A 25,984-nucleotide genomic window follows, 5' to 3' on the forward strand; every position below is an offset into this window, starting at 1 on the left:
GAGGATACACCGATTACCATTATTTGTTGTATCGAAAAATAAAACCATGGCGAGTCGCCATTGGCGACTATCGGTAACTCTAACTGAATTTCAGTACGAACTGAAAACTTTTACTAGGGTGGTGATATATCTTGCTTGCTAATGAAGGCTTACCGGGTGTTAACATGTAAAAATACTTAATAATCTGGAACTTCATATTTTCAATTATGTGATTGCGGCCCGAACCGAAGGCAAATTAAAAAGTTCCAAAATTTGTTAGGTAAAACAGTACGTTTCAGCGGGATACACTCTCGTCGATAACTAAACTTTCCATAGATACGTAATGTACTAAAGTCAGCTTAGCCTTTCGACTTTGAATTTTTTTTTTGGAAAACGCCAACGATACTTTCAAGTCGGCTCTCATGTCTGATAATGATAACGACTTCATGAACAACAATATTTTCAGGTTAGCGACTCACATTGTAAAAATGTAAAGCAGGTGAATTACTTACATAACAAAACCGTTTACTTATCTTATTAGCTTGGCGGCGACTATAAAGGCTTTGCAGCACGCGACAGCGATCAGTTTTACTTTGTAATTTTCTGTTTGACACAATGCCAGACAGTAAGATTTTCTTCGGGTTGCTACTGGTTGTTGTGGCTGTTGCTGCTGCAAATAGTGACAGTCCGTCTTGTACTGAATGTGGTACCGTCAAAAGCCACTACGAGGAAGAACTTTCTTACTCTCAAAATCGAAAGTGTAAGCCGAGTACATTGGATACTGGTAGCGATATTGGACCTGAAATTGAAGTGCAGGGAGATCTGGTAAGCAAATAAACATTTTTTATTCAAATTTCTTCAACGATAATCTTTCTTGTGAAAGTATGCGAATTCTGGGCTCCACTACCTGCCTCTGGCCTCAGTTTAATATATTGCACGATTTGCCGACGCTTGGGGATTCCAAAACCGTTGTCCAACAAACACTACATTCCTCAGTCAGTTGAACATGGAAGCACCTTGGAGCGGAATTGAAGAATCTATTGCCGTAGGTAAAAACAACAAAATGCTGAGCTGTGATGAAAGGAGATTACTAGTAGTGGTGGGGTGGAACAGAGTTTGGTAGAATATAGATAAAATTGATAACAATGAAAATGGCTCATTATATTAAATAGTAAGTCACGCATTCACGCGGAGATTCACGAAGATTGGACTTTTCAACTATTTTTATCCCTTGTCATGTAATCTTGATTCGTTCACGTTCCATGTTTTTCAGATGGCGCTTGTAGCTATAAAGTTCTCATTCGAGAGAAGTGCACCTTTCCGGATGCTGAGTTTCCTTTCCTTTGCACTGGCTTCGAAGGAACTCCAGGAACTTATGGAAGAAGGCTAGAAAGTATGACAAACTCCAATGCTTCCGACACATTTACTAAAAATATCTATTTTCATGTATAGCACTATCCTACATCAGTATACTGCAGGGTACCAATTTAAGATGGACTCTCTTTGCGAACTGTTGGAGACCTCGAACTCCACAAAATCCAAATTATGTGCCAATCGCTACCTCATTCAATGTTTTCAGTCTGGACCTTAAATTAACGGATGCAGACAGGAAGCTTGTCATTAGCGAATTGAAACACCGAAAATTTAATACTGATCCATCGAATTTGATTGAATTTGATTACTCGAAAGAGGGTTGTAGCTAATTTTTGCTAGAAATACTTAGTTATCAGAAGTAGAGATGAATGCGTTCTACTTTTCAATATTTTGGTCGATCTGAACATGATGGCACATTTTGTGCCGAATGGAGAAAAATGTAGAAGACAGCATGACCTACATTTTTCTCCATTTGGCCAAAAATGTGACGTCATGTCTTCAAGGTTAAAAGCCGATTTTAAGAATGTGTAGGCCAAGAAATGACATTTAATTGATAAGGACATTTGAAAACATTTTAAACTGATCTTTACATCAGTAGTATCAGATTTGGATTGGATCAGTTTAAAGTGATTTGTTCTGAAATCTGAAAAATGTAACTTTGAACTTAATAATTGATCGTTGAAATGAATTGGCAGCAATTTGATATTTTATATTGTGACCACACAATGAAAGTGTAAACCAGGTATGGTCTATTGTCCGCCCGGAGGACATAAAAATTTGATTTTCGTACTTAAACACACTCATTTTCATATTATTTTGACATAAAATGTGAGTGCGTTTAAGGAGAATTCGCCGATCGACCATACCTGTTCTAAACTTTCATTGACCACGCATGGGAATACAATAATTATTGGAAAGAGTCTACCTTTAGTTGAAGACAGTGAAGATGATCGAGACCTAAACATATTTCTCTGGATTCGTTGTCTTTAAGCGAAATTCTAGGAAAAAAACTCTGAGAATTAAAAAAAAATCTGCCAATTACGAGGTGTCCTTGGTTAAAATGATATCTGCGTTTTAAATTTTACTACTTGTTTGTGTTGGAAAAACAGGCTTGCGTGATGATGAACCCAAAATTTATTCGTCAGGGTCAATCCAAATAAAAAAAACAAAAACAAACCAGACAAACTGTACCTCAGACTTACTAAGAGTTATAGGCGTAAATCACAACAAAATCTGTTCGAATAAAATTACTGTTGCTTGATTAGGAATTTTCGCAAATTTTTGGAAAACCGGTTTCGAAATTTTTATTATTTATTTTGGATGTATAAGCCTGTCTGATAGTTTCCAATAATGTGATTGTTTATTTTCCGTTTAGCACATGCGTCTGAAATAATTAATCAGAGAGCTAAAATTCATTGGTGATGGCCATAGACACGAAGTTATAGAACCGGTTAAAACGTCATATTGATACCGCATCAAACGTATTATTATATACTCAATGATTGTCGGAAATAATTAAATGCGAAGAACTATAAGAAGAACTAATAATTCCACAACAACGTCAATGTGTTAACGAAGTCATGAGCTTAAGATGGAAAATAGAGGGAGTCAAATTATTGTGATTTTAAAACTAATTTGGCTGTTGGTATCTTAGTTTTGCTTTTACTTTTGAGAGAGGAAAAATTGGACTCTCTAATTTTCTACACTGAAAAAAATAGACTGGAGTGCATACTTCCCAACAGCCGATATTTCATCAGTCTGTTTTAGCCGGCTTTTTTACTTACACACAAATGTAACATTGTGTGAGATGACCATAGAGTGTTAATAAAAATATTTCGGATCAGTTAAACGTAACTGGGCTTCAGGGAAATGTCAAAGTGAGAGGTGAGACACAAACAAAATTTGTATTTCGAAAATTTGAAAACTTTAAATTTCGATTTATTTCCACTCGTACATTTGGGGTAAGCCATTATGGTTCGTAAAGTTCGTAAGTATGAAAATTTCGAGAATTGACTTTTCGTCCATATATTTTATGTCAAAAGTCTACTAAATCGCCACACTTACGAACTTTACGAACCATTATGGTTTACCCATATTTTTTGGCATTGCTCCAGGCAGTCGAAATCGAAGGAGAAGTTCGAATTTTTGAATATCTCTTCGTTACCATTCTATTGGTACAAACAATAGCATGAGCTGGCAAGAGAGACTAGCCAGTTGTTGTAAATTATGCACTTTAACAACTCAATGTAAAGCTATTCACTCACTCCTGCACGCAGGAATTGAATTTGCAACTTGCATCAGCGGATTTCCAACCACTTTTTTTTTATTCGACGATGGATGTTACGGTTTGAATATTTGCTATAACAGACCAGTGATCTTGGAGATCAGAGCAGGATATTTGTCTCGTCGCTTGATAACAAAATTGAGTAATGCCATAGCATTGCTCCTAGCATTAACATAGAAAGTGTAGTGCTATGGTGACTTTTAACGGATTTAAAACAATTTTATTCTACGAAGAATTAAATTCCTGGGGTTGAGTTCGTTGATGGAGAATGTCGAGAATGTCGTAGTAATGATCTAGGAGCTATTTCATACGAGTTGCAAATCTTTCACATGTGCAAAATAGAGAAATGTTCAGCTCTAGTTCTCGTCAAATAATAAGGACGAATATAACACTGACTAATTGTTATCGTCAGTGTATTAATGTGTGGGCATTGACAACTATTCTTTTTGTTGAAACTAAAGTAACACTTTGAAACATCAATCAATTTCGGTGTAACTGAACGTATAAAAGAATACTGACAAAATAACAACTATCGCAGTTCTGTCCATTGTTTCGGCTACGAAAGTGTTTTGTGCATATAGTACTAAAAGTGAGACAATTTTCCATTGGACTTAAGTTGTTCAAAACTAACTGATTGATTTTCTAATTCAATTTTTAGTTGATAATTAAAAATGAAAGCTGTTCTTCTCGTGTTATTCGCTGTGTTGGGATGTGCTTATTGCAGATCGTTACCAGCACAACCATCTGACATCAAAATTGAATCATTAAGTGGTAATCCAACTCAACTAGTTCGAAGAGCTCGTCAATTCGGTATAAAATGAACAACTTCACAAGTGCACGTAAAACAAAGCTAAAACTTGAACATTTTCAGGATACGGAGGATACAACAACTTCGATTACAATCCATACAATGATACGCCCAACAACTACGACAATAACCCATTTAATGACAATGCCCGCAGAACCTACAATAACTTTGATTTCAACCCGTTTAACGACTCGCCAAATAATTATGATTATAACCCTTACAACGACTCAGGCTTCTTTGGACGGAAATAGTTCTTAGACATTTTGTGAAAAATGTTTGTTATCACAAATTTATTTAATTTAAATATAAATTCTCGCTAAGTTATACAAACTTTGTTTTCAGTTTATGTTTGCTGGATGGTGTGACTGGTTGCACCTTTTTTATTTTTTGAATATTTGTGTCTAGGTGCATTTTTCCTTGTGTCCTTTCTGTGGGCTGTCGGTATGCTCTCATCGTTTTGTCCATGAAATGTACATAACAAGTTGCATTCGTGTCAATTTTTGTTGATCCAAGGCGAAGCTGAGGTGAATAAACTGAAACACACGAATGGAAAATCACGTTTTCGTGTACTTATTGACCTCGGCCTCGCCTCGAATGAACACACTTCACACAAAAACTCGACTTGTTAAGAACGCACAGCATTTCGTATACCGCCGACCCTGACGTTACCCCGACCCTGATTTTCACGTCTTAGTTTTTGTCTGTTCTCACTAGTGTAATTGCTGTACATTGTGTGTTATTTGGGATTAAGTCCGCTGCGAATTTTACGTAGCGTTAAAAATCCTCCTAGAGATGCTCTAGGCTGCCCGAAAAAAGGTATAGAGCCTTTGGACGAGCAAATTGTTATTATAATAACTCGTATTAGGAAACGTCAGATTGTTCGAACAGAAACGGAATGTCCAACACAATACAAACGATTTTTCTTTGGGATAATGTAGCTTTGCCAAAAAACAAATCGTTTGTGTTAAAGTATAGTTTCCACTTAAAAAGAGCACTCCGTTTAGCCTCCGTCTACATGACAGTTGTAAAATAGAACAAAAGAACTGTCACGCAAACGGAGTGGAAATTGAATTTATTTCAATTTTTTACTTCGTTTACTTGACAGTTCCTTTGTTCTATTTTACAACTGTCATGTAAACGGAGGCTAAACGGAGTGCTCTTTTTAAGTGGAAACTATACTTAAGGACATCCGGTTTTTGTTCAAACAATCTGACGTTCCCTAGTAACGATATAGCTCGCTACCGTTTTTGCGTAAACCACAGCACTACTGCTAGCATGAACGAACACTGAATTGACAAGTGTCAAATTTGGAGGTTTTAGTGATACGAGCTACCGCTTAGGATTGTTTGTATTGTATGTTTTAACTCATACAACGAAAACAAGTCATCTATCTGTATAACAGAAACACAGTGCCTACTGGGATTTCATCAGCCTCCGAATATTTTCTATGTTCGTGCTAGTAGCAGTGCTGTGTCGTAAACAAAACATTCAGCTCAAGTTTGTTCCTAAATCTACGTCTGAAGATGGAGCAGAAAGAAGCAAATCGGAGGCAAAAACACACTTCAAAAAGATTATTGCTGGCAATGAAGGTACTTTATCAATTCTGAGCTGCTTCGTCAAAAAAAAAAATCTGAATCTGTTTATTCTACCAACCTGTCTGCCTCGGCTGTTCGATCGCTTGAGAGAGCGTTCTCTGCTTGCGTGCGGTTTGTCTATCGGTTGAGACGTTATGACAGTGCTAGCGGATACGGTAATCAGATTCTTGGGTGTCCGTTAATGACGTATCTAAGGGTAAGGCGCTGTGCTGTTATATACAATTTGACCAGGAGGCGTGAACCTGGTTTTCTTTTCGAGAGACTAAGTGCTGGCAACTCTGTTCGCAGTCGTAGTTTTGTCTTGCCTAGACATTCGTCGGACTCAATACCGGTTCGCATTAGAGAACTTCCTTCGGTGTCAAGGTTTAAAGATGCCAGTGTGATGTTTTTCCAGTCGTTGTAGTCTCGTTTGGGCCCTATTTCGTGTCCTATTTTTAGCTTAGCGGGTGCGTGATGTGATCGACCGGTGCACGGTGATGTGAGTAAGTCATAACTTATCTTAAGTTCTTCCTTTCTAAATTCTATATTGCTCTGCGTGCAGTTTTTCTTTTTTTTTGTGTCGTCTTTCAAACTAATGTGAAGGTTTTTAGTATTTGTTTATTTATTTTAATTTTTTGTTTGTTTTCGTTTTCTGCTACGAGCTGACTTTTGTGAGTTATGTTTCGCTATGAACATTAATATAAGGTGTTTCCTTTTGTTCAGTTGAGTTAATAAATTTGAATTTGAATTTTTTTTCTCTTGAGTTATTTTACTCACTGAGCCACCGGGGCACGAGTTTCAGGCTGTTATGTTGCCTAGAAAAATACATACTGGAGGTATTCGGTGTTCGTAACATTAACTATAAACCAAATCAATAATAATCGTACGTGTTGACCGTGTTGACCGTTGTTGATCGAATATTAGTCTTTCTATGTTACATAGCGTAATGTACTCCTGCCCATTTTCAAGAAATATTTGAATTTGAAAGCGTTTGATGGAAAAGCGACATCTGTTGCATCAATTTTCTGGCAGCTATGAACAAAACGCACAGAACAGCGTCATCTATTTATCACTTTTCTCATTACGTGATTGTCATTACGAGAGTGACACTTCACACGCTGCAAAACTGGAATAATTCTCGAGTTTTCAATATTTCCTGGAATTTAATAACCAGAGCAGGTCGACACAATATCAAAAAACAAATAATTAATAAACACGATTAACTATTTCGTCCAGATTGGAATATCACGCGCTCTTTTTAAAATCAAAACGCTGAAAAGGTATAAACAGTTTGTACAACCTAACAAAAACAAAAATTGCTAGCGATTCAAGTGTCATGTTGTACATACCCATGACATTCCTGCTACAGTCTGTCATTATTACCGAATGTTTTTCGTTTCCAATCATTTGGTGCAACTTATAAAAAGTGAATTTTAATAGTGAAACCGAAATTAATTCGTCCAATAAAACGTTCGATTTGATCCAGTGGCCAGTCTTTTTTCGGTTTGTCACCCAGAAAATCCGACAAATAATTAATATTTCAGTGAATTTTCGTTCAGAAAAGAGTGATTTTTAACGGGATCAATGAGTCGTTGTACAATTTAACGTAATAGAATTTCTTCGGCCAACTATCACTGACGGTGTTTTTTGGGTGTTCCGGGTGTGTTGTTAATTAAAGAAATTTTGTGCAATTGAATGTTCCTGCAACCGTAGCAGCAACAACAACTCATCCAAATGGGACAAAGTAATGGCAGTTTGGGTAAGTTTGTATTTTGTTAAAAGTTCTGATGAAAAAATGACCAAAAGAAACCGGTTCGATTTTGCACAGCAATTCTGTATGCTTCGTATGATTTAACAGTGAAACATTCTGTTCCCACGGTTTTGTTTTTATTTATGCTGTGCATCATAATGACATGACGAGACGATACGTCCACAAATGAATTTTGTGCGACTTGCGTATGGTTAAAACAAAGAAGTAACAAATTTTAGATCGAACACCAGTCGATACTGTAAACAATAGAATGATTAAAAGAGTGAGGACCTAACGGTACACACCAATTTTTTTCCGGTAAGCTGTCAGGTTTCAGGTTAGGTGTGATAACCTCCTCAATTCCGGCTTAAAGTCAATTCAGGTCAGGTCAAAATTTATTCGGGTAATGTACTTAACTACCTAATAGAAGGAAACATTCTTACTGTCTCTTTCTCACCTCATTTCCTACCCGGTGCCACGTGCAAAAACTCTAATTTTCGGAATTAAATTAGAAAAATTCTAAATCGAGTGAATCTCATCAGTTCCACTCACGATGGAATCTGTCATTATCACTCCTCTGTAAATACGACCAACCCTTTCCAATTCATTTTCTTTTCTCCCCCGCAGAGTGTGTGAGCTGATAAATCATACTCTTGTTATTCGGCTCAGTCAATACAAAAATGTCCGAAAATTAATTCGATTTGTTCTTGCTGCAATTCGTCAAGATAACATTGCCGTCTGCGTTACTATAGTCGACAGTAATGTTTATATTCAATTCTCAATGCTTCTGCTGGCACTGACACATATTAAGACCTGTGGCATTATGTGAATTATTGTTCGTTATCTTTATTGAAAGTAAATAACATTTGGAACGATTTTTTTTGGCTTTGTAATTTTGTTTGGAAAGAGATAAACAAACAGTTGCTTCTGTATTTTAAAGGCAATTAACACGAAAACACGACTCACAAATAAGATTTTTGTAACAATGAGAACAGGAAAATAAAATCTCTTTTTCTGAATTCGAATTAGAGTCGACGATCGCATTATGTTCGTCTCGTTTCTATTTGACTATGTTTCAAAGAATGATCGAATCGTACGGCTTAGTCAAATCAATTTTTGTTTAAACCCGAGAGAACTAGGACATCATTTATGCGATTTTTTCGAACAAATATTTTAAAAGCAAACTAGAAAGGGCAGCAGACGACGAGCATTTGCAGAATATACCAGCACCGATCCGGTTACTTAGACATAATGATGGGATCCAAATGTTAAGAGTCAATTCGCCAAAATTTCGAACAGCTTATATGGAATCGGGATTCAAGCCGACGGCGATCCAATCGAGCTATGGCTCAAATGAATCGTCGTTCGATTCTGAGAATATCGTGGAACAACTTTTTCCCGAAAATTTTTTGTTGGGCTGTCATGGCACTTAGAAAATTTTTCTCCGAAGTGGTCGCGAAAATCGTATTTTATCAAGTACTCCAACATGAGAAATGTGAATAATGTCGAATTGTGCATGTTTATGAAGTTCAATGACCTGAATATTATTGACCAACAAACGCCGATGTTCGGCCCACGCAGCCGCTGAAACAAGTTAAAAACCTCGAGAAAACAGAATTTTTTGAAGGGCTTTAGGCGTCTGGGATAGTAGCAGGAAACTCTAACCCGGAGTTTTGTAGCTTACTTCAAGCTGTATCCATTGACACCTCAGTCGACCATACCCACCGTTCCAGATAGAAATGGAGTTGATTTTTCACAATGTATCTCAACTCTCAACCCATCAAATTTTGGAAAATCATCGAACTTTTTAAGTCCCCAAATAACGTTTTTTCGAGCGAATTTTATTATTTATAGGTTTACAAGGTAATAGTCAGTAAAACTAACTTGAAACATCCTGAAGATGTCTCTTAGATTTTTTTTTGTAGAGGACAGACTGACGAAACGAACCAAAATTCTAAAATTTTACCTTATCAATTATTTGATAATAGTAAATCGACCTTCATTTGAGCGACAGCTCGATTGGATCGCCGTCGGCTTGAATCCCGACTGTTCGAAGTTTTGGCGAATTTACTCTTAAAATCTGAAACACCAGGGCTTATTATTCAGAACTTCTATTCTAATTCAAAAAAGTTCGTAAATTCTTAAGAAGTTCCGAGGAAACAACTTACGAATAATAAACCCCGTCCAACACTGCTCAGCAAACAGATGCTTCCTTGTTATAAGTTATCGACTCTATCTCGATTACTCTATCTACCAATATTTACAACATAACTACACCTTCAGTCCTCATTTACCTTTCACGTATAAGAGAACATGATGAAAGCTCTCGAGCCAATTTACCTAATTGCCATGAGTCAGAAATCCCACATAGTATTGCTGGGAGTTTCGATATATTGGGATAACACTTTCGATGTGTAGTGCTCACCCATTCGGAAATAAGTTATCAATTTTCATCGCAGAGCACTACATTTTCCTCGCACACGTACTGGGTCAGTGCAACTGATCTATGCCAATCAATTGCCACCATCTCCACTGTTTTTTATCATACATTTTGGGTCTGACTCCAGTCCAGTCCAGTCCATGCTAAAGAAATCGTGTTCCACAGCAGGAAAATATGTTCGTGTTAGAAAATTGATTGGTTACTCGCTCAGGTGTCTTTACACGAAAACTGAAATTTTCAGATCGTTAAAACATGATTTGTTCTGAGTAATCGCAGAATTTTACCTGTGAGGCGCCAGTTATTTGGGTCCAGTTCTTTTTAGCCCCGTGTAAGAAGCATCAAAATCAAATCAAATTATATGTACATAAAAAACGCTTAGGGCCCCAGAGGAACAGTCTCAGCAAAAGAATCCAAACTTCAAAATTATTCAACAACATTCTACAGTCGGCGACTTTAAAATAGGTAACGCATTTCGTTTCAGTTGTTTCTCAGCCGATCCATTCATACAAACAAAAATGTTCATACGTCTTTGAACGGTTCTCCCTGTATATCACGCGAGTATGTCTACTTCACCCGTTGTGCTAGAGTTCCTGACAAATTGAAATATTGAAAATTTGGAGCAGTCTTCAGCATAGGACAACTAATACAGGTCTCCCACTTCCTTGGACATTTGTTTATTCGACCAATTTACCGAAATATGATGAGGCTTACGGTTTTCACTTAAAATTTATTTGAGAATTCTAAATGAAAATTACAAAATTAGCGAAGCTTTAAAAGTGAATCACATCGTTACAACTGAACTTACTTTCTAATTAGAATAATTTGTGGAAACTCACACTGACACTAAAATATTGAAAATTCACCTTTGATACTTCAAGATGCTCTAACTTGACCACTAAATATTAAAAGGAAATTTGCTGTTTCTTACTGTAAATTACATTGTTGTATGGGTAAAAGGTAAACTGCTTACGACTAATTTTTTTGCACATCAATTTCTCACCCGGTTCATTCCGAGCTCTTACAAATCGCTTCCACAGTTCAAAAAGCCTCACAGCAATGTTGAAATGCAAAAACGATTTTTTTTCTTCGCTCAAATTAAACGAACAATCTTGCGGTGCAAACCATTGCTCCGAAAACAATCAACGTCGAAAACAATTGCATTGAATTGCCGCTGTTGCATCCGTCTGTATCGCAGACGCCACAGAACTCCAACTGGTTATTGTTACCAGCGTTTTGGGCTTGAAGTTTGCATAGATCTTGGTCCTGTGTTCTTACTGCACAACGGCGAGCAACAACACTACCGACGGTACCTATATGGATTGACACTTATCAAACTGTCACAGACTTGCAACTGAATTTTATCTCACCGTTACGAGTAACGATCTTCAAACAAGTGGGTTTCAGAGGTTCCTTGTTGGCATTATTTCCACCCAAACCGAATTGACCGAAGAAGCCGGCACCCTGCGACAGAACATTTTCAGCTAAACATTCCTGTGCCTGAAATCCCTTGTCTTTTATGTCAGCGCATCTCGGATTGGAGACCGAATCACAGGTGTAACACTTCAACGCAGAGCCTGTCAAAAATGAACGGAATTCAAGTTTTGTTACTGATTGCTCGAGGTGTACGAGCCACTTACTTGACTGAATGATGCAGAAAAGCATGACGAGTCCGAATGTAAACATTTTCGATTCCATTTTTAAGTCGATTTCGCTGAAAATGATGGAAAATTAACAACTGGACCATGTTGTGCATATTAAATAAATTTTGGTGGAAAATTGTCACGTCTTGAATATTCAAAATTTTTGCCTTGGCTGCAGGCCAACTGTATAGGAATGATGCAAGCAGCAGTAGAGAGGAGGTTTGTTTTTCTTGTATCAAGTGGAAATTTGTTAAATGTTCCCTTGACTGAAAGTCACATGATCGATATTTAGTCTTGATTTCCACTTACGAAAAAATCACTCTGTTTTCTCTTCGTTTACACTTTAAATAATAGAAAAGAGGCATGGTTTAGCTAAACGGATTCAAAACGGAGTGATTTTTTTGGTAAGTGGAAATCAAGCCTTAAAAACATGGCTTATCAACCGCTTACAAGCCGCATCATTTTTGTAAATTTGTTTTTTGTGTTATTGCTGCGATCCCACTAACTTTGTGATACGAATAACACGACAAACATCAAAACATGCTTTCACGATCAAAAATAATTTTTTTTAAATTCAAAAATCTCTTGAACAAATATATTCAGTCAGGACCTGACCCACCCAAGTGGTGGATCCTAATTTTTCTAACAAAACCCTCCAAAATGACACTCAGCAAAAAAAACGACCCTACCTCATCAACCAATTAATTGACTTTCAACTAACTTTGATCTGAAACGTCGAGTTATAAGTGTTATACACATGGGCATCAGACGATCGAAGTTTCTTTTACGAATTCGAATTCATAATAAGTGTGATGCGAATTCGATAGTTGCATATGACAATGACATAATGAGCTCACATACTAGAATATTCGTAATCGACAAAAAATTCACGTTTCGAATTTAAACCGATGCGATGAACGGAGCACATTTTTTTAGCACAATAACTCGTTTGTTAGTAAAATCCGATGAGTACAAAAAACCATCCAACCAACCGAACAACGAGCGTCTCTCTTGCTAGCAATATTGATTTAACATAACAAAGTCGTAACAGGAATATTAATTTGATGAAGCGGAATAAAAATGTGAACGAGTAAAATTACGACGATTTTCTAAAAATAAACAAACAAACTGAGTGAAATGGTTTGGACTATCCAAAGTTGGAACCGTTATGTACACACTTGTATTGATTGTGTGAATTGAATGTTTAAACAAAATCGTTGGGATATCGACAATTCAAATGCTTGTTTCTCCTAGTGAGCCAGTTCAGTCCTGAACATTTGAAGTACTAGATTTAAATTTGATTTGGGTGAATATCCGCTCCGATCAAAAACGAAAATTGTTGTCAATTGCTCCATCCTGCTACCGAGCAAAATCGGTGATCTAGCAAAATAAAGACCCAAATTTTGTCTGAAATAATCCAAAAAGTGAGCAGTCATCCCGTGCTTATCTGTGGGAATTTTGATTCTGAAAAATTCTGAATAATTTCCGAAAAGTTCCGAAAAAAGCTCAGAGTTTCTTCAGAACGTTTCGAAACCTTGTCAGAATTTTTCTGAATTTTCACAATTTTTAGAATAAAAATCCACACAAATAAACCCTAAAAACTTCGTATTTTTGACTTCTCCCTTCAACTCCCCATTCCCCAAAAAAATTTCTTTGATGAAAACATCGAGAGAGATCTTTCTTCGGTCGAGGGAGTCCAATTTTAAGCTAACAGATCGTAGAATTTTACCACTTTCATCTAATTAATTTTTGCATGGGAAGCCATTAAGTTTGATCAATCGAATCTATTGAATACACTTGGAATGGTGAAATTCCATTGAAAAGCGGATACGAAATCCCATTCCTTAAAATACGTATAAGTAAACAAACATTGTTAATTGCCAGCCAAACTCCGATGATATTCTGTTAAAATTTGATTCAATCCGAAATTTAACAACGTGACCATTCAATTAAACACCGAACTTTGCTCTTTGTTCATCAGAAAATTGAAACTAATGTGTCGATACTTCAATTCAACGTTCCGCGAGAGTATACGTTTTATAATGACATCCTCCTCGGTCACACAATTGAATCATTTTGATTAATCAAACAATTAGTCGTTATTAAAAGAGAGGAAAAAAATGAAACTCTTTGGTCATATAATTAAAATGAAACCGACGCCTAGATTATGTCATCGCTCACATTATCGTTTTGCGGTTTCCTCCCGTTTAAACACAAACTTTACACACCAGGCGAAAGCGAAATAGGAAAACTTCTTAAAACTACCTGCCAATCCTGCCAATAACAACAGAAGAATCAAAATTCTAAAATCAATTTTCCGGTTTATGGAAATTCGGAAAATGATCGAGACAATTAATGTGTTTTTTGTGTAAAAAAAATATTAACCTAAATATTGATGCTGCTCGGGAGTGAAACAAACGAAAATCCACCACTTTGTAAGTCAGAAAGTCAACTGCGAAACCATCAAAAATATTTTGCCGAAAATTGTTTTCGTAGAAATTCCACGCCAACAACAAAATCTATATAAATGTTCATTTTTATGATCTCATGTTGGTTGGATTTTATATACAGAGAGTAGAAGAAAAAAAAAACTTATTCAAAGATATACATCTATATGTATAAAGCACATCAACGAAACTATACGGCGCGGCGTTCCTACCCATCCATGCTAATGTGAGCTAGTCATCTAAACCATACATCAGTGTGATATACTTTTACGCATATAACGAGAAAGACATTGTATCATCGCGTAGCCTTTTATTTATTGCTATTTATTATTGGTATGCCGATTTAGATGTTTAGTTGTAAGCGGAGACTATGTTTGAGGTGGCTAAAGAAACATAGACAAAATTTGTTTATTCGATGAGGATATTGTGCGGGTGAGAGAGGGATATATCGATGATGTAATAAATATCTTGGGGACAAATCGTACAAAAAAAAAACATGTACGATGTAGACAATCCAAGAGTAGTGGTGCCTATCATTTCCATTGATACCCATTCGTACATTAACTACTGCACCTATTACCCTGCTGTGATCTGAATCTTTTTAATTAATTTTCCGAAAAAAATTGACTAATTTGCGTGTTGTAGTACTACACTTGTTTTCGTAGTAATCAAATTTACATTACCAGTTTACACCTTCATTCATTCAGTTGTCGTTTTCATTTCCTTCGAATCAACATAATAATTAGCGCCACCTCTTGCGTTGTAGCAAAAGTATTTGGTTGCGAAAAGCTTTGCGCAAAGTTTCATTTGGTTTTATCGTCTTTTTATTCAGATGTTCACAGGCTTAAGTGTAAATTTTTACGTTCTCGTCTTTCTATTTGCGATAAATTTGTTAACGTCCTCAGGTGTCTGACCTGAGTTCTCAGGTTAACCTGCGTTCGGTTTGAATTTTTTTGCAGTATGTGTAGAAAGTCATAGAAAATAATTTGTTTCAAATTCCCAAATGTTGGCTATGAAAGAAACCATTGCAATGGTATAAGAAAGCATAGTGGAAAACTAGGGATGGTTCAGGGATCGGAACGAAAGTGATCACAAAAAAAACTCTTTCCTTCCCTAGACGTTAAAAATAAAAAATAAAAATCATTAAAACAACTGGCGCAAAATCAAGGACAATTTTCCATATGAACTACCAGGTATGGTCTAGTGTCAACGAGGAGGGCACAACGATTTTAAAGACGAATTCAAACACACTCATTTTCGTATTATTTTGACATAAATAACGAATGCGTTCAAGATAAGTCGACCGGTTTTGAAGAATCGGCCGTACGTGGTATGTACGTTACGTACATTCATTGAAATTTTCAATCTTTCGTACACTGACATTGGATTTTACTAATTGAGTGATTGTGCCAAAATTTTAGGCCAAATAACCATCGTGTTAACGTGAATTTTTCACGAGTTCAATTTTTCATGTTATTGTAGTCACCTTTAAAGAATAGGTGATGGAATTTGTTTATGTACTGTCCGTTTGACAAGCGGATCGTCACGTTTTCAGCAGTGGGTTTCGAACATTTGTTTTTTAGACGTTGGCACACGTGCTCTTGTCAAGATGGTTTTTACGAAGGCTACGCTGATTATACTTTGTGAAAAAGGCCAATACCTTGCAAATATGTCACATCTTGGACAGAATTTGACACTGCATTATCTGCAACATGAAAAAACTAAATGTTCGAAACCCACTTTTTTTACTTATACGCATACTAGGTGAGCCAATCTTAATCTATTACTATTTCTTGAGGACTCTGAACTCACTAGAAGAAATTTTATCAAAGATTCGGTTGTTCTTGGAACAATTTGCTATCGTTGCTGAAGAGAAGCGTACTGACTGAATTCAAAGCGGTTTTGAATGTCATAAATTCAAACGTAACTCTAGCTACACATAGCAATGCGAAAGAGACCTAATTCAAAGTTTTCTTTTGTCATCCTGTCAAGTTTGAATAACGTCTCTGTCGCGTTGCTATATCAGCTACAGTAACAAGCAGATTGATTGATTGATTTGGCTCACTTCAAGTGTCTCCCAAAACATAAAAATTTGTTCGAAGATAGTTTATGATTCGTTCGTCTTACAGCTTCCTGACCTCTAACACTCATAAAACTAATGCACTGACTGTCTACTTCTGTCCATCGATTTATTTATTGTGGGAAACTTAAATATTCTATTAATCAACGGCAACATTGCATAGAAGAGTTTTGCTATTACATACCTATGCGCTATGCCATTATCCATATCGGTTCAACGTTTTCAAATCCTTTTTTTTCGCAACAGAACAGTTACCTATAACTTGTTGCATCGAAGTGAAAGTTCAAAAATGCTCACAACAACTTGAAAATCGAATTGATATTTTACCTCCAATTTTATTTCATTTATCTGGTTTGCTGAATTAGATAAATATTACATTTTCCCACGGCTATACACAATTTGTGTATGTGCGCTGTATCTCTATCTCGTTACTTGTATAATGTCGATGACTTGTCAAAACGATGTACGATTCGTGAAAATGTTGTTTCGAATGAATGTTTTGCACCTCGTTTATTGAGAAGTGGTTTCAATGGGAAAAACTTTTTTTTTATTCAAAATGATGATCGTGCTCAATTGAACACATAAAAGTGCAATGGGGCCACTTTACTGGTTGATTTTAAATCGGTTGATCGATTACATTTGATGAAAAATAGGAAAATAATTTAAAATAATAAAAAATCGGGCTCAACCGGGATTTGAACCCGGGACCTCTCGCACCCAAAGCGAGAATCATACCCCTAGACCATTGAGCCGCTTGATGTATTCAATTTGTGCAGCAAACATTAGGCTATTCATGACCTCAATATAATAACCAAAACAAATTTTTCGTTTTTTTTTACAATGAAGACATCTTCGACAGTGTTACAGGCAGGTATGTATACCTATACCTATAAGTGTGTATAGTTTGCTTACCTATACACAAATTTACCAATAGATCACCGACGCGTTTCACTTTCGTTGATATCGTAAAAGTTAGAAGGTCGTCGCATTAATTAATTAATTTCAAATTGAATTGGATTCGGTGTTTACTCAAGCGGCTCAATGGTCTAGGGGTATGATTCTCGCTTTGGGTGCGAGAGGTCCCGGGTTCAAATCCCGGTTGAGCCCGATTTTTTTCCCGTTCCGTTTAATTAATTTTTTATTTTGATGGTATAAGCCGAGCCAGTAGTCGGGCACATATTGTTCTTTCATTCATTTATAAATTTATTAATGAAAGAGCAATAGGTGCTAGTGGTACATTCATACAACAATACTTCTTGTACTTCTTGTATGCATCGAAAATCAATACATCGTCCAACTCAATTCGTCATCCCACTCAATTTTAACGTTAATCATCTTGATCCAATTAAATCATTTTAATTTCATTGTTTAACGTAATAAGACAATTTAACAACGACTATATCAAGGGCTTTTGCAACGTGATACCAAATCCCAACAACTACAGTGTTCATGCACGTGTTACTTAACTTTAATGTTGGCAATTAATCCCCTCATAAACATTACGTCGCAGTTCTCTGTTTACTTTACCCATGAATGGGTTTGCTAACATTATAACTTTGTCCACATTACATGCCAGATTGAAGATTTTAGAGGTGGTGTGTGTCATTGAAGCAAATTGGCATGATTTATGGCGTGCATTGCATGCATATATATATCAACATGATCAGATCCGTTCATTTCGTTTGAGAAGAAAGAAAAATTCTCAATTTTTTTCAAGAAATTCATATTTTTCCTACAACAGAGAATATCAAGTGCTGCCTTTGGCGCCATCACATTCTCAATACCTACTTAACGATGCTACAATAAAAATTCATAGTTTTTTTCCCTGTCGATCAAACTGTTTCTGAATGAATACTGGGTCGTAAGAGTCATGACGGAATCGAATCAATATAAATCGTGAAAAGATGCAATTGTGACAGGGTGCTCTGGCAGTGAAACGAGAAAACAGTTTATGTTTAAACATGATAAATGAGTTTTAGATAAACGAAGACCTGATTAAACTGATCCGCACTATGGATTGTTGTACGTTGACTTTCTGATCATCCGTTATTTCTGGGCGGTGTTACTCGAATCGATATTCATTTTGGCTACTGCTGAATTTCGCAAAGAACTCAATTTGTACCAGTTGAGGTTACCTCAATGCAACCATCAGAGGACTCTATGGACAAAATTTAAGCGAGGGACGGTTGTTAAATGCAGCACTCCTAAAGTCGAAACTAAAAGACCTGGTAGAATGATCGTATAATAGCTGGAAGGATGATTTAGATTAGTGAACCGGATGGTGTATAGATCATTTTATCACAGGTCGTGCATGATTTCACTCTTAGATTGATGATATTTTGGCTTGCCGAAATTCTGTACATTCCTAAACAAGGATGGAGATTTAAAAAAAAGGTAAGTCGATCTGGGAACCCGATTGCCAATAGACTGTAGCAGATTACAGCAGGGCTTTTTTTTTTAAATCGAATTTATTATCACTTCTTCGTGGGGGTACGTGTGAAGTACAAAAAAAAAACAAGTAACATGATTATACACAAAGAAAAAATCACAATATACATGACTAGATTAGGTCAAAAGTCATCGTCAAAACATCAATAATAAATAATGAAATAAAACCATCGTCAAAATTCATAACCAACAAAACGTCAAACAAAATGCTGTATAAACTAAAACCAAATACAGACTTAAAGGTTAACATCACAGGCAATCAAAACGGAAGGAGCGAATAAATGCCAGAGGCTGGAGAAAGCAATATCACAGTTAATTTATACATCGAAAAGGCGACACAGCACTATAAACGTCACTGTCAGTCATTGTTCTAATCTTTAAGGTCTCTTTATTCGCCTTGCAACTCAACAAACTCCTAATAATAATTCCGAAAAAATGAAAAAAATTTTCGGATTTTTTTTTCAAGAATTTTTTCGGAATTATTCGGAGTTTTCCAGAATTAAAAATTCTTTAAAATGGATTACTATAACAATTTTTTTTCCTCCAATTACATTCGTAGCTTCCATCCACTCACCCTGTGCAATTTGTAAAAGCAATCAATTAAAAAATTTTGTTTTTAATTCCACAAATCCCTCGTATGCAATAAAATTGTTTGTGTTTAATAATATCTCCATTCCATGTCCGTTCATTATTACAGTGAGATATTGATTTCCCAAACAGATCACGAACATTTGCCGGCAGAATAAAATAAATTTTATAAATGAAACTGGTTTCGTTTCCTCTTTACGATTTTTCAGTTCTTTTTTGTTCGGTTGTTTTGTTGTTGCCCGTGCAAACACCAGTGGTTCTCTTGTATTAATTAAAGTCCCTGCTTTATAGTAAAAATATTGTAACACATAACGATATGCGATGCCGTTCCTATTGCATAATTCGTATGTTTAAACGAAAAGAATTTGCTCCGAAACAACAACACCGATAATAATCCTGACGCATTTTGATTGAACGCAGAACGATTCGATGAATTACTAAGACGTCTAGGTTCTAGGTAACGAACAGTTTGTGGTGTACCTTTTCAATTGGTTTCGAGTACCGTGCGGACAATGCAAAATCTAATGCAGATTGTCAATCCACAGGCGAAGTCGATTACTCATACTTTTGTGTCGAGTACCAGAATCTCGTTCACTTTTAAAAGAAGCAGCAAAACTGCTAAACATTTGTCTAGACATTTATAGTTTACAATAGGAATCTAGCCTCTAAACCAATGTTTTATAACATTTCTCACCAGGCCCAGACTGGCTTCAAGCTTCCTATTTGTGTAAATTCTTACGAAACGTCTGTTCTTTCACGCTCACATTTTGAATAGTTTGTTGCTGGTGATCAGCATTAATTTCTATAGTGATCTGTAGGCCAGAGATGGGAAATTACCGGTAATTTATTTCTTGTCGGTAATATTACGTAATATTACGGTAATATGTATTACGTAACATTGGGTAATATTACCGAAATATTAAATTACCAATATTACCGATGTTTTGGTAATATTACGTAATTTACCAATACAAAATTGTAAGAATTAGACATTTTACTACCAGACTCATGCGAAAGTTGAATCTTACAAAGCAATATGCCCTTTGCGAAAATGATCCTTTACACTGTGGACTATTTTCTGTTCATTTTTCGTGAATTTTATGTGAAACTCAACTTTCGTATGTGTCAGACGGTAAACCAGACTACATTCGATACTGCTACATTATTGATTGCTTATGAAAGAATTTTGTAGTACTCAGAAACTCACTCGTGTGTTTTTGAGCAACTTGCTTGAGCGATTTTACACAGTAACTGAAGCTTGTTGCTCGGTACACGAGTCGAAACGAAAATTTGAAAGCACTTATGTTCAATATGACGCTAGATATTTGCGCATAGATTGTGACAATTGTTTATGTCGCTACCACAATATTCAACGATGGCAGTGCTGGCAACTCGGTCTTTTAAAATACGAAATTTGAAATTTGCTAACAAATTTAAATTTTCGATCTAGAGCGTGGAAAAATTGTTCTTATGAAGTGACAGAAGACCGAGTTGCCGACAGCGTCATTCAGTGAAAACTCTGAGAGAAATCGTAAAAATCCACGCTCTATTAATTATCAATTTCGGTTGAAACACATTCAAATGTGTATACTACTCGACTGTTTTTGAACAAGTTGTTTAACTAGGCTGACAGTTAAGCAGTTCACAATTAAATAGAAGGGCTATAGGCCAATTTACCGTTTCAATAGAACAAAATTATACGATAAAATACACTTGAATTTGCTAAAAACGAGTAATTTCTGTTGAAAATGATTAAAATTTACAAGATGTTGACTGATTTTGGTTAATATTACGTAACTTACGTAATATTACCGAGGCTTTAAATTACCAATGTTACCGAGCTTCGAGTAATATTACGTAATATTACCGGGTAATATTACACGGTAATATTACGGGCCCATCTCTGTCTGTAGCTATTAGTATCTTTGTCGAGCTCAAGTTTTGAAGACGTTGCGATAAGTTAGTATGATGTTGATGTATAGCACACTGCCATCAACACGTTTTGTGCAATGACATAGACAGATCTAGACGATCTAGACTGGATTCATATTCAAATACTTGGCGCTGTGTCCAAATGAGACTGAATTATACCTTCCTAACATGCTTTTTCAAGTACGGTTCCATAAATTCAGAGAAATGATAACAGACGGCGCTGCGCCAATAAACGCCACCTGTTATCATTTCTCTGCATAAATTATATGCTGTTTTCACAAACTCTTGACTTTGTATACGGATTCATGGCCCATACTACTAGTCGAGATGTTTTTAATGTTATTGCCTCTGCATTTTTTCGATCTTATTCATTCTGTATACCAAAGGAAATTGGCTCAACTCGTCTTCGAATCGATTTGCATTTTAAAAAAAATTGCTGATTTTTCTTCGATCTACATTTAACAGAATCAATTTCATAGATCCGCTAGAAGTTATTACGAAAATTGAATTCAAAATCATTTTTACTGTATAGCGTTTCCGACGTTGTTGTTGGGCTCAGTTACTCAATTTGCTTGCATATTTCGATTAAATTTTCTCATTGATCAGCATGAATATATTATTTCCAGCGACACAATATTATTCAACATCAAATATTATTTCGACGTCACTGTAGGTCACCAACACTCCTTTCACTTTTTATTTCGATGATTATTATCGTTGTTCACATCGTAGATTTATTGGTTTTAGCTGTGGCGTGGCATACAGTCCACATACTATGGTATTAGTTTGTGCGGCTCAATGGTCTAGGGGTATGATTCTCGCTTTGGGTGCGAGAGGTCCCGGGTTCAAATCCCGGTTGAGCCCGATTTTTTTTTCATTTTTTAGTTAACTGATCGTAATTGAAGGTGTACGGACAATGCAAACAACTCTTTGTTTCGTTGGTATCGCACAATATTAGGAGCTATACGAAAGTTCATACACCCGAATTGGCTTGATGGTTAATGTTATCAGATATGTCGTCGTTATACCTGTACCAAGTGATTACAGTGAATGTAATATTGTCAGCAGTTTAACCGCAGGCATTCCTTGTTGTCGAAAAAATTAATTAGCGATAATTTACCTGGGTAACATTTTTTGCATGTTGAGTGTTGAGTGTGATCGGAATTGATAGAAAATTGTTACTCCAAACACAAATTGATAAGTATTCAGCATTGGGTTTGCTAAAAGCGAAACATTTTGCAATCTGCTGGCCCTCAATAGTCACCATTTTGAAAAATGTTTCCTATGAATGAGCGCTTTATAATCCGGCATTTAACTTGGAGATTATCAGAAGACTTTCGATGAAAATGTTCTCTAAAATTTTCTCGCTTTTTGTCGAATTAACTACCAGTCAAAAACGAAACCTTCTTTAAAGGCACCTGTAGACATTGTAACTATGGCAGGTAAAATTATCCAAATTATCCATGGCCACAATGTAACCGTCTGCAAAAGCCTGAGTGTCTTTTTTGTGCATTTCAATGATTTACTATCGGATCTATTACCTCACTGAATATTTTCGATAGATTGATGTCAAATCTAGTACTTCATCTCTTTCAACTCATGCTTTTTGCTATATAAGAGCGCATTTCAGTCAGCTGGTAATTTATCCCTGAAATCGCTATCGAAAACAGATGACACCCGTCCGTAACAGATTTGGTGTCTTTTGCTCGACTGATCTAAAACGAAAAACCCATTTTTCATTTGCTTAACTTTTATTAAAGCGTAAAAATATCAACATTACGGAAGTGTGGACTGTCGATACATTTTTGTTTCAAATTTCTGATTTCATAACATTATTCACTTACTAAAATTGTTCTACTGTGTAAGCAGTGCTGAGCTCAGATACGTCATGATGAACATAAACAAACTGGACATCAGAACGCTCCTAGTCGCACTACTTTCAACTTTCATTTGGAATCTCTTTATGATCAGTGAACTTGAGTTCGATACGACAACATAGACTTCCTCTCCATTTTTGCTGACGGCGATATCATGAGCCGCTCCTCTGCGCAAAAAAGGATCCGATATATTTGTGGAAAATTGCGATATTATCGATGGTTCTGACCATCCTACACCGATTTCGATCACGACTGGTGGTATAGCGAATGTACCAAGATCTACAGCATAAACAATACCGAACTCGGCGTCGACATCGGCATTATAAGGCGCTTCTCGTGGATTGACATCGACATGGGCCACACTCATTAAAAACGTGTTTGGTGTTCCCAGTTGCGCCGATGTTTGTTCGTACAGGAAAGATCCATTTCCGCTAAAATATTGAATTCTGAAATTATCACGATCGGCCACAGCTACAACAATGTCTTGATTGGCTGCACTTCGTCTCAACGCTCTATTTGCAGTCGGTGTATGGCGAACAGCAACCGTTAACATATGGACAATGTTAAATGGAATAGGAGCCGAGCCGTCGGATGATCCTGCTGAAAATTCCAGTATGTAATTTCCGCATCTATCAAACTTGACAACTCGGGTGTTGCCATATCCATCTGCAACGTAAAAATTTTCCGTATCTGGTTCGATTGCCACATCGGCTGGAATGTAAAAATGGTAGCGACCACTACCGTTGACGAGCCTTTCACCTAGTGTCATTATCGATTCATTGTTCCACAGTTTGGTTTCGGGAATGTAAGCGAACTGTAAACAGACATTTTCGAATTTTCGAGAGATTTTTTGGAGGGCGTTGGTTACACTATTCCAATTTATTGGCATACCTTGAACACCTGATGTAAATGTGAATCGGTTATGAATATATCTCCATTACTCGCTGTCTCAATGCCGTGTGGATGATGGAACAAGTTCCTTCCCCAAGTCCTTAAAACTTTTCCAGTTTCGTGATCCAGAACAGTCACTATGTCCTCGTCAATCGTTAGGTTTCGATCGGGAATCGCATGCCGACTGCCTCGATTTAAGACGACCAGATTGTTTTCGTAGTCCGGTGCTATGGCAGTGCCATGTAGTTGTAAATCGGGTACAGATTCGTCTGGCCACGATGAGTCGAACTCGAAATATCTGTGGCCGACGGATGAATTTGCCGACAAGATAATTAAAACTACAATCGGGATGGCAGGTAACTTAAACTTAGTCATTTTATATGTGCTACAGACAAGAATGGGGAACAATGTCAGTTGTTAATGAATATATTTCAAAATCAAGTACTTACATCACGTCGGTAATCGTCACAAAGGTAGAACAACGACGAGTGATTTTCCTTAAATTTTATTTTCAGTAATAACTTCTTCGCTCTGTTCACGCAACTGTTCACATGTCAAGTCAAGTCAAGTCACATCGACAGTATTTGTTTTCGTTAAAAAAGTACTATCTGTACGTTCGTTAATCCACAAAATCGTACCAATGTAATCCTGATAAATTTGAATTATTTAAATTAGAGACAAGACGACAGTAGGTTTATTGTTTGTCTATCGACTGCAATTTTACTACCACATTACTAATGCGCTAATACCACATCTTATACGTGTAGCGTGTTTACTTGAGTTTGCGTGTCGTTATTAGGCTGTTAGGAACTTTTGTTGCCACTAAATTGCATTAAGACTCGGATCGATTTCGGGCTCAACCAGAAACCTGAAATTTTCAGGTTAGATCAGGTCAAGAGTAATCTGAAATTTTTCGTTAAAATTTGTAATTTCGGGTTACCCGAACCCGACCGGACAGAGAGATGCTAATATGACGACTGGGTCGTTTCGACGGATAGAGGGAATATGTCGAAAGATTTTAAAATTGGTTGAGAGAAAATGTATTGAATTCTCTCTCAAAAACCCAACTGTCATTCGATATATTCCCTCTATCCGTCGAAACGACCCAGTCATCTTATTAGCATCTCTCTGCGACTGGACAATTTCAGGTTCTGGTTGAACACGAACCCTATCCGAGCCTCAATCTATAATATATCCAGTTACAGTTAACCAATTATATTCTGACAAGGGGTGTAGGATGCATTACTTTTATATCCTGCACACTTCCCACATTCAATTGAACCAACGAATTCAATTTCATTTTTGATTTTGTCGATTGGCACCATTGACATACAAGTAATTAGTTTCTCATTATCTGCACCATATACTTTGCTTGTCCAAGCAGTTAAAGAAGCCTCGGTAGCGTTAATGAAAATTCTGAAAGGACAGTTTAGCTCACATCTGACTTGATCACAAAGGCAGTAAGCAATTTAGAAGAGATTTTTGTGTGTGCTATTACTATATGTATTTTACATGTTACATGGGTCGAAAACCGTACTTTTCATGTTTCATGCACTACTTTCGATGCATGTAATGGTATATTACGAAACAAGGGATAAAAAGATGAAAATTAGAGTTTTCGTGTGAATTTTTTTGATCCGAGGCGCAGCCGATTTTGAATTTTGAATTCGTTGGTTCAATTGAATGTGGAAAAAGTGTCGGATGTAAAAGTAATGCTTCCTACAATCCTACAGTCATAATATAATTGGTTAACTGTAGTTCCATCATATGTGGTTGGTACATAACTAACGATAACTAAGTGGATTAGCACAACCTTCGGGCGTACGGTATGACCCTGACTTTATCCTTTCATGGTTTGATAGCCTATTAAAG

General features: G+C 36.5%; 3 protein-coding genes, 1 long non-coding RNA gene and 3 other non-coding genes across 9 annotated transcripts in view; 4 read left to right on the forward strand and 3 right to left on the reverse strand.

The window, feature by feature from the left end:
- The first annotated feature begins 4,081 nt into the window (after nt 1-4,081).
- Nucleotides 4,082-4,768, forward strand: LOC119084361. Its single transcript, XR_005089050.1, has 3 exons — nt 4,082-4,226; nt 4,296-4,447; nt 4,509-4,768. It is a non-coding gene; the product is annotated as an uncharacterized LOC119084361 (long non-coding RNA).
- A 2,607-nt stretch (nt 4,769-7,375) lies between these two features.
- The window catches only part of LOC119084351 (protein neuralized), a 54,060-nt gene continuing 35,451 nt past the window's right edge, over nt 7,376-25,984 (forward strand). The window contains exon 1 of the mRNA XM_037194296.1: nt 7,376-7,778. Within this exon, the coding sequence (XP_037050191.1) occupies nt 7,754-7,778 (25 nt within the window). The 5' untranslated portion in view covers nt 7,376-7,753. The remainder of the gene's footprint in view (nt 7,779-25,984) is intronic.
- Nucleotides 10,919-14,364, reverse strand: LOC119084359. Of its 3 annotated transcripts, none has more exons than XM_037194306.1 (4): nt 14,235-14,364; nt 11,847-11,920; nt 11,577-11,783; nt 10,919-11,519 (listed from the first exon to the last, which is right to left on the reverse strand). In XM_037194306.1, exons 2-4 carry the CDS (start codon nt 11,902-11,904, stop codon nt 11,305-11,307), a joined length of 480 nt encoding a protein of 159 aa, XP_037050201.1. In that variant the 5' UTR covers nt 11,905-11,920; nt 14,235-14,364; the 3' UTR covers nt 10,919-11,304. The 3 variants fall into 3 exon arrangements, with proteins under 3 accessions (XP_037050201.1, XP_037050203.1, XP_037050202.1); XM_037194308.1 differs by lacking the exon at nt 14,235-14,364 and adding an exon at nt 14,031-14,076; XM_037194307.1 differs by lacking the exon at nt 14,235-14,364 and adding an exon at nt 13,719-13,858.
- Nucleotides 17,057-17,128, reverse strand: Trnap-ugg. The gene has a single exon. It is a non-coding gene; the product is annotated as a tRNA-Pro (tRNA).
- Trnap-ugg lies at nt 17,412-17,483 on the forward strand. The gene has a single exon. It is a non-coding gene; the product is annotated as a tRNA-Pro (tRNA).
- Nucleotides 22,137-22,208, forward strand: Trnap-ugg. The gene has a single exon. It is a non-coding gene; the product is annotated as a tRNA-Pro (tRNA).
- Nucleotides 23,075-24,667, reverse strand: LOC119084353 (peptidyl-glycine alpha-amidating monooxygenase B-like). The gene is made up of 3 exons (XM_037194298.1): nt 24,562-24,667; nt 24,113-24,497; nt 23,075-24,035 (listed from the first exon to the last, which is right to left on the reverse strand). Exons 2-3 carry the CDS (start codon nt 24,485-24,487, stop codon nt 23,199-23,201), a joined length of 1,212 nt encoding a protein of 403 aa, XP_037050193.1. The 5' UTR covers nt 24,488-24,497; nt 24,562-24,667; the 3' UTR covers nt 23,075-23,198.

Source organism: Bradysia coprophila, unplaced genomic scaffold, assembly GCF_014529535.1.
Source record: "Bradysia coprophila strain Holo2 unplaced genomic scaffold, BU_Bcop_v1 contig_732, whole genome shotgun sequence".
Taxonomy (NCBI): domain Eukaryota; kingdom Metazoa; phylum Arthropoda; class Insecta; order Diptera; family Sciaridae; genus Bradysia; species Bradysia coprophila.